At 36.0% G+C, this 15,500-nt stretch overlaps 1 protein-coding gene across 1 annotated transcript in view; it reads right to left on the bottom strand.

Moving 5' to 3' along the window:
- The window catches only part of ASXL3 (ASXL transcriptional regulator 3), a 175,287-nt gene that overhangs the window by 100,722 nt on the left and 59,065 nt on the right, over positions 1 to 15,500 (bottom strand). The window contains exons 4-5 of the mRNA XM_060613566.3: positions 7,210 to 7,318; positions 5,869 to 5,977 (exon numbers count right to left, since the gene is read on the bottom strand). Coding sequence (XP_060469549.2) covers positions 5,869 to 5,977; positions 7,210 to 7,318 — 218 coding nt within the window. The remainder of the gene's footprint in view (positions 1 to 5,868; positions 5,978 to 7,209; positions 7,319 to 15,500) is intronic.

Genomic DNA, 15,500 nt, shown 5'->3' with positions numbered 1-15,500 from the left:
TTCTGCAGCCAGCAATGCACTGTAAGTCAACTTAATATGTGTGAGCAAACTCATGATATACCAATGTATTATCCTCAGAAAACAACTCAGACACAAATATACCCATAAATCTCTGACTAAAATAGCCCATAAAATTCAAAATATTTTCTTTGGGTGACATAGATCTATACTTATATTGGCATAAATGGTCATGGGTTGTCAACAAAGATATATCAAGTGATTCACCTAAATCACTCTTCAATCTCTATAGCTAAAGCCTGTAAAATCTGAAGAGTTTACCTTCTTGAGTCTGCATGTCTAATTCTTATTAACTTGACAAACTGTTTAGTAGGAGTCAAAGAAACGTAACTATAGTTCTGTGTCTTGTAAATTCTATAATCGATAATATACCACTTTTGCCACTCTGTAAAATTTTCAACAGAACTTTAAAACAAAATACCTTGGCAAAAGATCACCCATTTAATAAGAATGTTTCTCTGGCCAACTGACTGCAAGAGGAGGACTAAAGCATTACTGTTATTATCTCAAATCTAAAGATTCAAATATTACTGACTGGAATCAAGCTGCTAAGATTTCTTATTACCACTTTTTGTAAGGGCTTTTTAAAACAAATACAAATTTAAAATATATTAAAAATACTTAAAAAATATTTCTCTGCTTACCCCCTTTAATGGTGCAGTGGATGTCAGTTGATCTTTATTCATTTGAAATAACTCTATAATAGCTTATTCTCTGGATTGCCACAAGGCGATGTTACCGATTGATAGTTATTATTCACATCAACACTTCCGGCTCTTTCATCCCAAAGGAGGAATGAGAGAGGAGAAGAAAAAAACCAGATGGTGGGACCCTCCCCTTTCCCTCCCCCTCTCCCCTCTGCCCTGGCTCCCAGGTCCACACATCCCCACCTTCACTCTCTGATTATATTTTCAAAGTATATTTGTACAGCTGTTAAGAAGTGCAGAACTTGCATCCATTCTAACTTCTGGTTCAAATATGTATTAGAAACAGATTCAGCAAGGAAACCACCTGAGCTGGCTCAGGACTTTACTATCAATTTGTAAGAAACCATGTGATACCCTACTCCTTAATTTGGATAAGCCAGGGGTTCCTCTTTGTCAAATTCTCAAGTCTATAATCAGAATAGATTTAAACAAATGTTGGAAAAGCAAACTGTAGCAATGACTCCTGGCCGTTAGTGTTCCTTGTGATTCCAAGAGAGTTCACAGTGGTTACAGCCTGGCTTTTGGTGTCACATACATCTACCTGGCTTACCACTTGGATGAGATATTTAACATACCTAAGTTTGTCTTCTCACAGGTGAAAGAAAGAGAGAGAGAGAGAGAGAGAGAGAAAGAAAGAAAGATTCCTTTCCTTCCAAGAAAGAAAGAAAGAAAGAAAGAAAGATTCCTTTCCTTCCAAGCAAGGAAGGAAGGAAGAGAAAAATAAAAGTAACAGAGCCTAGAAAGACTAATCATCTCCTAAGAATGTTGTGAGGGTTAAACCATATACATGTAAACAACTTACAGAGGCTGGGTCTTAGAGGCATTCATATTTTCAATATCTAGGTCTGGCAAGGTTCGTGGGATATAAACAGAAGAATATGGTATTTACGTGGATAGGAAATATAGTTATCCTAAAAGAAGCATTTGTGGTTTGCCATAAGATGCAAAAGTGTAAAAGTCAAGGAATATTCAAGGAAATAAGCTGTTTACTGTCCGTTCAGTGATTCCCCAAAGCAATTTCTCTAATGCAACTTCAAAGGAGAAACCAGAAAATCTAGTCTCGGTCACATTAGCTGGAGATGTGTGGGTATGTGTTATTGTGTGAAGTACCTATCCACATTTCAAATTAGGGGAATTTACTCATCCTGCTTTGTTTTGGTTATTGGCTGAGTGCTCTCACCCTGTCTCCACCCCTTTCCAGCCGCTAAAACCCTCCCACTGTTTCTTCTGAAATTCCGAATTAGTCATTTAGCAAAATCTCCCATTAACCTCCATCTCTTCTCAGAATATTCCACTCACATCTTGGATCTACAACAAAACCCGACTCTCTCCAGTGAACACTGCCACTTTCCCTGGAAGCCTCTCAGGCAGAAGTCCCTCACTTTTCCATACATCTTGTACTACTGGGACTGGAGATGGGATAGGTGGTCTCTGTTTCCCCTTGCTGCTTATTAGACGCCTCCAGCATGCTATCTCACTCCATGAGACCATAGTAACAACTACCGCTCCTTCCTGCACTCATCTACCAACTCCTGGGTTACCCCTCTTCATGTTTTGAAGATTTTAACTCCTAAATGTCACACCCTTTCAGTGCTAGTTCTAACATAATTGCCTGTTTCAATATCCACACAGATGATTCTCTAATACTTTACACCTGGGCTACCACCAGCCTCTACGTCTTTGTGCAAATAAGAAAAAGCAACATTTCCTCCAAGGAGACCCAGCTCCATCCCATAGCACTAGGCTGAGCAAACAGAGGGCTGCTGAATTTCAGCCACTGATAATGGTCCCTTCAGTCAGGCCACTCTGAAGAGGGCGCACACTGCCTAACCATTCATGACAGCCTTAAACCTAGCCCCCTTCTTTCTTTCCTCTCATCTCAGACATAAATTCCATAATATCGTCCTAACCTCAATTTCGTGCATTCCACTCACATCACCTATCCTTCTAACTCATTTTCTCTAGAACACCAAATCAAACAATCTTATAAGGCCAATCTCTTCATCCATTTAATAGATCCCATTTCCTCTCATCTAATCAAGCACACGGCCACAGGTCACCTTCCTCATTATCAAATTCTCCTCAACTGGATTCTCCTCATCCTCATCCAGTTGAGGATATCAACTCAATATCCTCATTATCTAGAATAATTAGAATTATTCTAATATTTATCTCTCATTTTAAAAAAAACTTTATTTTTTAAAAAAAATGTATTTATTTATTTTGAGAGAAGGGGGAAAGGGCAGAGAGAAAGGGAGAGAAAATCCCAGCAGGCTCTGCACTGCGGGGCTCAAACTCACAAACTGTGGGATCATGACCCGAGCCAAAACCAAGAGCTGGACACTCAACTGGCTGAGTCACCCAGGTGCCCCAAAACAACTTTCTTTTGATTCCACTTTCCCTTCTAGCCATTTTCCCATTTCACACCTTCCCTTTATCTCAAAAATCCTTGAAAGAATCATCTTTTGGGGACTCCAATTTCTGTCCTCCTATTCTCTTGAAACCACTCCACTCAGGCTTGCAGTCTCAGCAGTGGACAGAAATTGTCATTGCCAAGTTCATCACCAACCTCACAAAGCTAAATCCAATGGTTATTCTCAGTCTTCACTATAAGCTGATCCATCAAAAGCATTTGGCACATTTAAGGTGCTTCCTCCCCAGAAACACTTTCTTCTCTTGGTTTCCAGGACAGACATGTTCTTCTATCCATTTATCTTTAGTCGCATTTGTTGTAATTATTTCCTATAATTTCTCCAAGTTCTTAAAATTCAAGTGCCCATGAGCTCAGTCTTTGGGCTTCTTCTCTCTTCTATCTGCCTTCAGTTCTTTGGTGATCTCATCTGTTTATGATCTTTGAATATCATCTATAAACTGACCACTTTTACACGTGTATCTCCAGCAAGATCTTCCCCATGAATCCACGACTGATAAATCCAATTATTTAACACATCCACCTGGGTGTTGAAAATGAAGGTCATACTTAATATGTCCCAAACTGAGTTCCCTATCAACAATTCTGTCTCCTAAACTAATTCTCTTGCAGATTTTCCATCTAAGTTGAAGATAATGCTAATTCTTCTACCTGCTCACACTCAAATTTGGGGGTTATCTCCAGCTCCTTTCTTTATGTCACAGCCATACTAATTTTAGCAGCTGCTGTTAGATCTAGCTTCGTATATATCCAGAATCCAATCACTTTCCAGCATATCCACTGCTACTCTTTTTATTCAAACTCTTATCTGATTATGGCAAAAGCTTTCTAACTGGTCTCTGGTTTTTGTCCTTGTTCCCCTATATATATATATATATATTTGTAATTAGTGCTCCTGCTATACTTTAGCTTCTGCTAAAATCTATGTGAGCTCCTTGTCTCTCTAGCTCAAAACCCTACAAGAGTTGAACATCTAATTCAAAGCAAAAGGCAAGATCAAGGCACCATAATATCTGGCCCCATAACTTCTCTAACTTTGTATCTTACCATCCTCTCCTTTGCTCACCCTGGCCTCCAACCACACTAGGCTCTTGATGTTTTTGGAATATTCCAGGAACTCTCCTGCTTCAAGGCCTCTATAATTGCTGCTTCTTCACCTAGAACTCTTCATCCTTAGATACCTGCTGCCTTCCTTATTCCCCTCAGATCTTTCTCAAATGTGCCCCTTTCTTTGACTCTTATCTCATTTATTTTGCCCCATATCACTTTTTTGGAACTGAAGAAGCTATACATTTTACATACTTATTTTGCTTAATGTCTGTATCTCTACCCATCTAAGACCCAGGGGAGGTCTCTTTTTGTTCTTGTTTTTACTGCTGTAACTGCAGTGTTGAAAATAGTACAGGACACACAGAAGCTCAATAGTTTGAGAGAGAGGGAAAGAGGGAAACACAAGTGCCCATTGAAGCCAGTAGTGCAACAAGAGGGATAATCCAGTAAGATTCCCCCTCATCTTTCTGAAGGAGAACAGTTTGCTCCATCTAGCAGCCCCTCCAGAAGGCCAAAAGTTGCTGTGCATCTCTGCCTTGTTCTCTCTGTAACCACAAGGCCCCGTCAAAATTCACAGTACTACCACAACGATAGCATGGGGGTGAGGTGAGTTTTCAAAAGGTGTAAGAATAGGGACCTCAAATTCAGTGAGAGTTGGTTTTCAAAAAAAAAAAAAAGTCCACAAAGCTAACTTCAGCCCTTTTATTAAGAATCTGTGTTTCCTACTTTAATTCACAACCTCTATTGCAGATCAGATAGGCACTGAAGCAAAATCAGTCTCCTGGGGACTATCAGAAATCATACCAACTTACAGGGCAGGAGTGTCCAGTCAGAATACAAAGGGACTATGTGTGGCCGTTAATAAAATGAATGGCTTTGGGCTATTACTGAAATACGATATTTCTGCAAGGATCCTTTAAGATTTGTTTGTGTAAAGATAATTTACTGATTTCTATGAGTCCACCAACAGAGGCTTTAATGACACAGTCTTCCTCCTGAATCATGATCTGGGTCCACTTTGTGAGACTAGTGGGTAGGGTAGGAAAAAGTACAGCAGCATTTGTGGAACAAAGATTCGCTAAAACTGCAGTACAGGAATTATATACACTAATGCAATCATAATGCACATGTCTTGAGAAAGATAAAAATGAATTAACATGGGCAGAATTCAGAGGCAGAAAATGCCCCCTTAGAATTCTGGAAGGGTTGCTCACTTTTCAAAAGGGTTTCACGAGAACATAACTTATTTGGTCCTTGTTTCATTGTTAGGAATACTAAGATCATCAAACTACTTGTGATCACAGGAAAAAAGAAACACAATCAAAGACAAAACAGCATTCTCTGTCTCACATAAGAATAAAACCACCGGATACCCCCAGTAACACCCTCATCTTACAGGAGAAATATACTGAGAGCACTTGAGAATATTACCCAGAAAAGTCCATACTTTAAAAAATAACTAAAACAAAAAGCAAATAAATGCATATTTTTCTTAGGTGATAATCTTTTGAATAAAAATTACTTGATGCTGAATCTAAGCAAGTGGTAAAAACGTAGAGAAGAAATTATATCTATAATGGTCAGGAATTCAATCTGTGAATTATTGGACTTCTACGTAATTTCTAAGAGTAAGGTTTATATCTTAAAGTTCATCACACTTACCTCCATTTCCTTCTCCACTGGCATTGGCCTCTGCCATTTCTGCGCCATCCAGTTCAGACTCACAGCCTAAATCCAATGTTCCATCAGCTGGGCATGACGACTCCTCTTTCTATATTATTTTTAAAAAATGATGATTTATGGAGATGTACTGGCAACTGAAAACATTTAAAATACTTTCAGAGTCCTAAAGTATTACTACTGTTACTTATAACTTGGAATTTCAACAGATTTACTTAATGTAAAATTAGTCCTTCAAAAAAAAAAAAAAAACTAGGAAAAGTACGCTGCCACAGATGATTTTTTGTAGATAACCTTTTAAAATCTATACAAAAGTGACATATGCTGCTTCCATTTTTTTTTTCAATTCTACATTCCTCCTTATATTAGGAAATGGTTTAACAACTCAGAATTTTACCAGTACATTAAATACCCAGGTACCTACAAAAAGCAACTGAAATAATACAAGTCTTTTTGATTAACCTGGGTTATTTTGTGAAACGCACACAGTGATGAGGGCCTAATGCTTAATGGCGGAGAAAGAACCTTTGCTTCTTTGCCAGGTATAACGTTTAGCATTAAAAACAGCCTTCTCAAAGGAAATTAATGACCTTTAAAGGTAATCCATCATTTATTAAAAACAGTGACTTATTTTTAAAATATAAGAAAAATAAGTTGACTTATTATTGTTCCAAGTTACACAACCATTTGGAGACCATCGGCTTTTATCCTCTGGAACTTTGCATCTTAGATAACACTTCTCATTCTAGTTGGGAAGGGGATTACACTAAAATAATTAAGACTCAATCATCTGAGTCTTTTTATGTCATTTCTCTATTCTTCTCACACAACAAGAATGCATTATTTAAAATTCCCTTGCTGTTTTAAAACTGAACGATTAATTTAAATCAGCAACTTTTCAAGAAGGATGGATAAACTTATTTTTATAAAAGACAGAAAGGCACACAGGTGTGAAGTCTGTATATCAACTGATGGTCATTAAGTCAAATAGTTTACGGCAACTGTGATCATCTTAAGCTCTTGGCTGATGCCTCATGGCACTCCTCCATGTAAATTTTTAAGAATCAAGAATTTTAAGGAAGCCACAACTATTTTCCGTTACCATATGTTATACTGAAACCACAGATATGCTCTCCTTGAAGAAAAATGTCATTGTTTATTCTTAATATGAAGTCACTTTTAAGACATCTGAAAACATTTAAAAGGCATAGGGGTCACTTTTCTACCCTTCACCCAAATCTAATTTTGTTTACCTTCACATGTCTGAGAAAACGCATGATACGCAGTAATAACAGACATAATACGCAGAACAATCCAACTTACTTTGAGAGCATAGAGGCCTGACTTTCCAGGGATTTTGAAGAATGTTCCATCCCCTATTCGAGTGTTAGTGTGAAGCATTGCATTCAGACAGGCTAATGGAGAAGTTCCACTAGAAAATAAAAGTGTGCAAAAATGAAGCAGTCTGAGATGCAGTTTCTGTGGCAAAACTGTTCTCAGTCTCTCAAAAAAAGACCTTCTCACATGCCTTTTTAAAATATCCTTCCAACCCTGAAAACATCTACATTACAATAACAGGCCAGTCCAGTTTTGCCAAAGTTAATCAGATGCATCTGTCTTATAGGCTTCAGGCAAAAAGTCTCCTGAATTGAAATTATGCTTTTATTCATAAAGCAACCAACACTTTATTTCCAAGAAACCAAAGCCCAAACGTTAATGTGCTGTTATTTTACAAATAATACCACGAAGCCTCAGTTTTTAAATATTACAGGCAACTTGATGGTTGCACTTGAATGATCAAATAAACCAAGTTCAAGGACAGCTCCATCCTATAGGTTGAAAAGCAACAAAAGAATAATAAGAAACCAGGGAAGAACTGATTTGAAATTACAAGTATTTAAGTTACTCACAGGACTGCATTTCTCACACGGCCAAATAAAAATGTCTATCTGTGTTTATACCTCTGATACAGCTTCTACGATGACATCAGTTGCTCAGATTCGTCAATAAAAAAGTATGTGTTTGGGAATTCTACCCAGTTAATAATTATGTTCTGTAGTAAAACTGCAAGTGACTGAATTATGAAAACAGATTTTTTTAAAGAAATCAAACAGAATTAAACTAATAATTAAAAATATCAATGCACATATGTACAAACATTGAAATGCATTCATTATACTTAGAAAGATGTTTATGAAATGTATATGTATGTATTTTCTGGAGTAGACTTTAGAACTTTTTTTTTTGTTTGCAAACTAGTATTTTGCAAACCAGAAGTTAGAGCTAGTATTATTACTTTCATTTGCTAATGTTGCCATTTACATTTTACTTCCTAATATGCTAAAAGATTGATATTTGATTGAACCAATATTGATTAGAAGCCCTACTCCACCCCATTTGTGTCATATGGGTTCTGGGTATTTAATCCAAAATATTCTCAGAGAAGAGAACCTCTAGGATATTAAGGTTTTGAAATTTGAATTTCTATGACAGAAACATAGTTTTGCTTACTAAAAGTTTCTAAAAACGAAGACTATTAAATCTCTTACCTACTATGAAAACTCACAATAAAATTAAAAGGCTAAATTTGCCAAGTTGCAACAGCATGTGTGTGTGTGTATATTGCATATATTGTATATATTGCATATATATACATCATAGTCATAAAGGTTTATGAGAATTACAATAAGAAGAACACTCTCATTTTAGGAAGAGGCTTCTCTTTGCCAACATGTCAGTATGATCCCATTGGATCTGACAGGAAGCAAGAGCCCTAACATAAATTTGGTCATAGAACAATGCAGTGATAACACTAAAGTATACGTGGTAATTCTACTGTGTGCATTTATGTAATATCTTTCCTTGGGAGGCTTCTCCAAGTTTACAGACCTCATTTCATTATTTTTCCTCACAAAAGATTTTTTGCTCATATTTCAAGTGGGCTAGGCATACCTTATACAGTAAAATATATTCATCTCTCCCAGAAATATCTCTGTTCATGAACAAATTCCAGATAAATAATGCTATACATGTTATACTGAACACTCCAAAATACCTATTTTTGTCATTTTCTCTTTAGATAAAAGCACAGACAAATTGAAGCTGGGAAATTATTATGCCAGATTTGTGGAGTTTTAATTTAGTGAAACTGTCAGAAACACAGACTTTCTGTAGGGACTTGGCAAGAAAATGTTAACACTATAAGTAAAATAGAATCCAATACATAGAAATGAAAAAAAATGCAGACTTTTAAAAATGTAACAATAAAATTGCCCACCTAACAGCAAACCTCACACACATTCTTCTTGCTTTTTCCTAAAGTCCTAACACAGATTTAGAATATGAAAGAATACTACAAATTTAAAGACAAAAAGTGCTAAACAAATGCAATTTAACATCACTACAATTTACATTTTCTTTCTAAGGTGCAGTAAATGAAGATAATTGTAGAAGATAAATTGACTACTAAGTAGCAGTTTAATGCTATGCTTGCTGCAAATGTAAGTGATAAGCACCCAGTTTCATATAAATAATAAGCTCTGTGGAGCATGAATATATTATTAAATTATACTGTTTATTAATTCCATAAAGTAAAGATTTACTATGGAAATATTTAAAAATATGTACTTCACAATCACATGACAGTGTATCCCCAAGTCTCAATGACTACCGTCATTCTCCCAAATCATTCCCAAAATAAACATACGAAATCTGTTTTATTTCAAAACTAAACAACATTTGCATTTTAGAAGAATTAGAAAATATTTTGCAATGAAATGCAAATTTTACAAATCAAATCACTGGCTGATTAGTCACTTAGTTTTAAGCTTACAACCTGCATTTCTTTACAGAAAAAAAAAACCCTATATTAGGTCTATTTTTTTAAAAAACAATAAAACATTAGCATCAACTGTTTCATCCAATGCAGAACAGACATAGGAAAATGCATTTTAAAAAAATCCTTCATACTATTTATTTATTGCTATTAGCCTCAACAACCCCATACAGTCTAGAAATTTGGATTGCTTTTCCTGAAGAAATGAATGTCTTCACGAACTATTACTGAACAGTAGTAAATAAAAGTCTTATTTATATGTTTTTATTAATTTCGTATTAAAAAATTAAATCTAGCAGGCATGCCTTGGCCTGCTTTGAAGAAAATATATTTATATATGTTTATGTATTAATATATATTACAATGACTTACTGTGGGCATGAAAGAAGATAAGACAAATATATGTTAGAAATGTATTCTTAGATAGCATGAACAACTTTTACATAGCATTTCATATTTGTAATTAACAAAAAAACACATTTCGTTCACAGTTAAGGCAAGCGTTAATTACCTCAGTTGGAACTTTAAAAGTTAAAAACTCTATAATAAAATATGCATGTGTGTATATGATCTGAAATAACAAAACAACATTTTAACAACAAAAAAAACTCTGAACTTTCAAAAGTTACTTACTTTCTAAAAAGATGAGTTGGAAGAATCGTGATATCCCGAATTATAAAAGGAAAACCAAGAAAAAAGGAAGAAAAGAAAGTTAGTTTTCCAACTTTAAATACAATTCTGCATCTTACCATTTCAATAAACAGGGCAATATACAAGACACACACTGAACTTGTAGTTTTGGCTGCCAAGGGGGAGGAAAACCTGGGGAGCTGGGGTAGAAGGTGACTCATACTTCCTTCCCTAATGCCTCCACAACGTTTTCATTCTGTCCACAATGCACATGTATTTCTGTATCATAAATATAATTAGAAATAAATAAGAAGGACAGTATTTGTCCCCCGTTCTTTTCTTTCTGCCATTCCCTTTAATTGGGCCCTTTCCTATACACCTGCCAGGGTAGATATACAGCTTATTCTACTTGTTTGTTTTTCTCCCTAGACTGTAGGGTTGTGGAACCCTTCTGGTTTGTTTTCATTTCCCACAACCCCTGAAGCAGAACAGGGGTGGAATTTGGAGGCAGGGGAGCAGGCATAATTTAAACTGTCTAGACATCAAAGAACCCCCAGAGATGCTTTGCAGAGCCCTGGTGCTGTGTGAACTACAGAAAACCCATTGCTTTATCACATCAAATTGCTGACAGAACACATAAAATTTTACTAATAGTGCACACTTAGTGAAGGGAATGGATAGCCTATCTATTTTAATAATTTTAAAAACCACACACACACACACACACACACACACACACACACCCAGGGAATACAACTGGAAGAAACATACCCAGGGAACACAATTGGAAGAATATTTATAGACATGACAAAGAAAATATCATAATTGTGGTACTCCATTCCTTTATGTATAAAATAATAATGCTATACAATATTTAAGTAACACAACTTTTAGACTATTTTACTAAGTATCTCTTAAAAATGTCAGATAAAAGCTATTCCCAAAAAACATTTTCAATCTAATTTTTCAAATATGGGAGCATCAAAAAATTAACCCTGAACAACATAAGTCTAAAAACTCAACAAATTCAAGAAGCAGCTGTTAACAGCATTTATTGTGTTATTAACAGTTATGTGCTAAGTGCTATTAATATAAATTAATAGAAACAATTATACGTTCACTCTCCTTTCAAAAAAATTCTTAATAGCTCCTTTCAAGTACTTCCAGTATTGACGGCTTAAAGACAATATCTTAACTGTAAAGGCTATATTTTTAAGAGGAAATTATGTGGGCCTCTGGGGTGCAAGTAATATTTTAGCTCTTGATACAGGATCTTTGTGTTCACTATGTGAAAATTAAATTGTTTACTTAGGATTTGTGCATCTAACTATAGTTATACTTCACCAAAATGTTTTTAAAATCATAAAAATGAACAGTTCATTTTTGGATTTGTCTATTCATTTACATATTCAATGGGCAAGTCATTACTAGTGGAGAAGAATAAACAGTGAGTGTTGATGACTCCTTAACACATACAGGCACACTGTACACCTGATGTATCAGTAACCTACATGATTAAAAAAATTCTAGAAAGTCAAGGCCAAACTAACTTCTTACTCTTGAGAAAAATTACCACCAGCCTGGAACTCTTGAAAATGACTGAAAATAAAAACTTAAAAGCTATATACATTACCTAAATAATCCCAGCACATAAAATTTAGCCAAAGAATGACCTAACGCAACCTTGAAATTTGATTTTGAAGACAAAAACAGTGTTCCAAACTCTTATAGTGCCTCTAAGAAAATCACTAATGAACAGTTTTAACCAGCACAGACATGAGATATAAGTCTTAAAAATATAAAAATAAATAGGAATAACCAATTAACTCGAGAGATGTGTCATAAAAGGAAGATATTTTGCATATTTCCATGTGAAGAATATCCACATGACTTTCAAAATTCAACATGTCTCTATGGTAAAATTAGAAATGCAGCACTGGTACTCTCAGGAGGTAGATATATCGAGGAATGAAATAATTACCAAGTGACACATGTCATGCAATGCTCAAATCTAGAGAAACAATTTCCAAACCTAAGCATGTCTCTGATTGGCCTGAACAATACAAAAAGATACTCTTCTTAGGATAAACAGGAATTTGAACTTAGATCTTTTATTCACTTTGGAGACCTTACCCAGCTACCACCAGGTAGACTACAGTGGTTCATACAACCACGTTCATTAAAGTGACCTTTTGTTTTAGGAGGCAGGGTTCCCAAAACATTAATACAGGACAAAAGTATGCCCAGTATTATTTTAAAATAGTACCTATAAGGAGAAAAAAATAGGCCTCTACAAGTGTCAATTAAAGCCTATAATCCAAATTATAATTTTTAAAGGCCCCCAACTAAAATCTGAGGTGAGGCATCTATAAATCCAGACACTGAATAACAACACAGCACACTATAGCTGGACGTTGACAACTGTCTCTCCCCATGCCATGTTACCACTGCTATACCAGGAGAGACAACAGAGCACAAGGAGTAAGGCTGGGGCTTCTGGAGCCTGTCAGCTTGAATTCAATGGAGGCTACACCATTTACTAGCTGTGTGACTTCAGAATTGACCCCTCTGGGTCTCAGGTTCCTCAACTACAGAATGTGGTAACAGGAGTCACTATTTCATAGGGGATTATTCTGAAGGAGCAATGACTTAAAACATGTAAAACACTTAGAAATGTGTCTGGCATACTGTTAAGTGTTCAAAAGATTGTGAACTATCATTTTTATGAATACTCCTCCTCCTCAAAGAGACCAACATCGAGAGGTACACAAGATGGCTAATGGAAAGAATTTAACTATTTTGTAACTTGTCTGAAGAACTGGTTCAGGTTAAGATTTGGTCTAATTTCATTTTCATTTCATTAGCAAAAATAAGTGAAGACGTGGAATGCATAAACTCCAACCCCATCGCCTTTCACATGTGAATAACAGTGAAAATAAGATATTCAATAAAGGTAGTAGGGAAAGAACAATAATAATAAATATCTGTTATTACAGTTCCCATTTACCGAGCGTTTCGAATGTGACCGGGCTTTCACAACTATTATTTATATTCCGTGTAGCCACCATGAGAGGTAAGCATGATTTCCAGTTTCGCAGATATAACTGAGGCTGAGATGTGAAAAATCTTACTGCAGTCAAATAACAACTAAGTGATACAGCTGAAATCCAAATTCTATTCTGATTCCAAAGCCCATGCTTTTTCCACTCTCCCACATTCTTCTCCCCACAGTTGCCTCCTCCACTTAATTAACCCTGGATACTAAAAAAGAAAATGTAGCACTTGAAGGAAACACACAAAGAGAAGCCAGATGCTGGCAAACGATAAACGTGGTTGGTTCCATCCTCACTCAATGCCACCTATAGCAATGACGCCCTCTGGGTAGATTCCATTATTCCAAGAACTAGGCTGCAGAAGATGACATCGCCGTTCATCTTCCTTAGGTAATGCTACCTCTGCAAATTAAAGAAGAAAGAACTTTGAGAGAATATGGTAGAGAATTCAGGCCCATGACTGAGAGGACTCTGTAGAATTGGATCATTAAAGAATAACACGACCCGTTAATTGAATAAACATTTATTGAGCACGTTATATATGTCAAGTTAATCTTGAAATAAATTTGCACTCTGACAGCGCTTTGCACATAAAAGAAATGCAGACTGAGCTCAGCTGAATTCTCTGAATACATACAAAATGACAAGGGATTTAGGAGAAAGGAGCCTTGAGGCATGTGGCACGACAGGAGGAAAATCATTTCAAATTTAAATGTTATCCTTAGTTTATTCCAAGAAGATGACTGAGATGGGTTCATGTGCCAATTTCTTATGTCACCAACTCTAATGCAGGGGCAACCAACCCATGGGCACTGGTGGCTCTTCAAGACTTTATACTATTTCTCCGTTACCACAATCTCAAAGAGAATATTTTCAATTAGGCCAAAAAATATATCTTTCAAAACAAAATGGTGAACTTCATACATTAAAAAACAGACATTACTTCTATTTGGTATGATAAATTAGTTTAAATAATGATTTAAATTTCTATATTCTATGTGTACTCTTCCTCCTCTCCCAACTTGTTAGCAATGGCTAATACTACAGCATTTCTGAATGTGTTCTATAGGATATTAGTCCCAAGTGCCGCGCCCAAAGACTGTCATATGAATTTTGGAAAAGCAGCATACTGTATGCTTTGCAAACTCACCAAATACATTATTATATAATAAAGTCTGTGAAAAAAAATCCTCCTTAACTCAAGAAACCTCCTTAACTCAGTGTTGCCTAAGCATAAGCAATTAAAAAAAAAAAATCTTTCCCACCATAGTATTTAGCAACATACCCTATTTTAGTATGCCAAGAAATATACTTGGGAAAATGCTATACTATATTTATGACTAGGATCATTAGAAAAATCTACCTAGCAGTTGTAACTCCCAGGAATGTTTAATTTTATTAGCTGAATGCTTAAAATCTTATTTTAAAGGTATACAAAGCATGCGTTACTCTGTGGAAAAAACAATGCACTGTGATGAGTATTTTTCACTGTGTATATTTGTAAAATTGAAAAACATATCCAGGGACTTGAAATAGCATTGAATAATATAACGGAAAGTACTATATATTTGCAGTATTACCCAACATAAATATCATCTTACTCATCCTCCCACTGGAGATCTTCCTCCTGATCCTCTATCTCTCTCACCATCCTCCTTCTCATCACACAGGACTGAAGCATTTCTCAGACCCCTCAAATTATTGTGCCTCAACAAAGTTCATCTCTCAATTTCCCTTTTCACTTCCTCGCATCCTAATTCATGCAGTGTTTGCGTCACCGGTGGACAGTGCTACAGCTCCCCTAACTGTGCCTTCAACATCTCCCTGCTCCAACGCAGCCTACCCACTGGTGCCAAAGCAATGCTTCTATTCAGTTAACAAACAAAAACACTGCTTAGACTCCTCAGGCAAGGCCACACACTGGATTTTATTTATTTAATTTTAAAAACGGTGGTTTCAGAAGCACAAACTCCCAGGCTGAAATCACAGTCCTACCTTCTCCGCCTCTCGGATTACTCTCAGACCACTCTCCTATAATCTGATCTAACCCGGTAAATCATGTGCCTCCACAGTCTCCCATCTCTCGTTTGCTTCGA

The sequence above is a fragment of the Panthera onca genome, chromosome D3, assembly GCF_046562875.1.
Source record: "Panthera onca isolate mPanOnc1 chromosome D3, mPanOnc1 haplotype 2, whole genome shotgun sequence".
Classification (NCBI taxonomy): domain Eukaryota; kingdom Metazoa; phylum Chordata; class Mammalia; order Carnivora; family Felidae; genus Panthera; species Panthera onca.
Note: the sequence above shows the minus strand (reverse complement) of the source record. Positions and strands in the feature narration are given on the sequence as shown.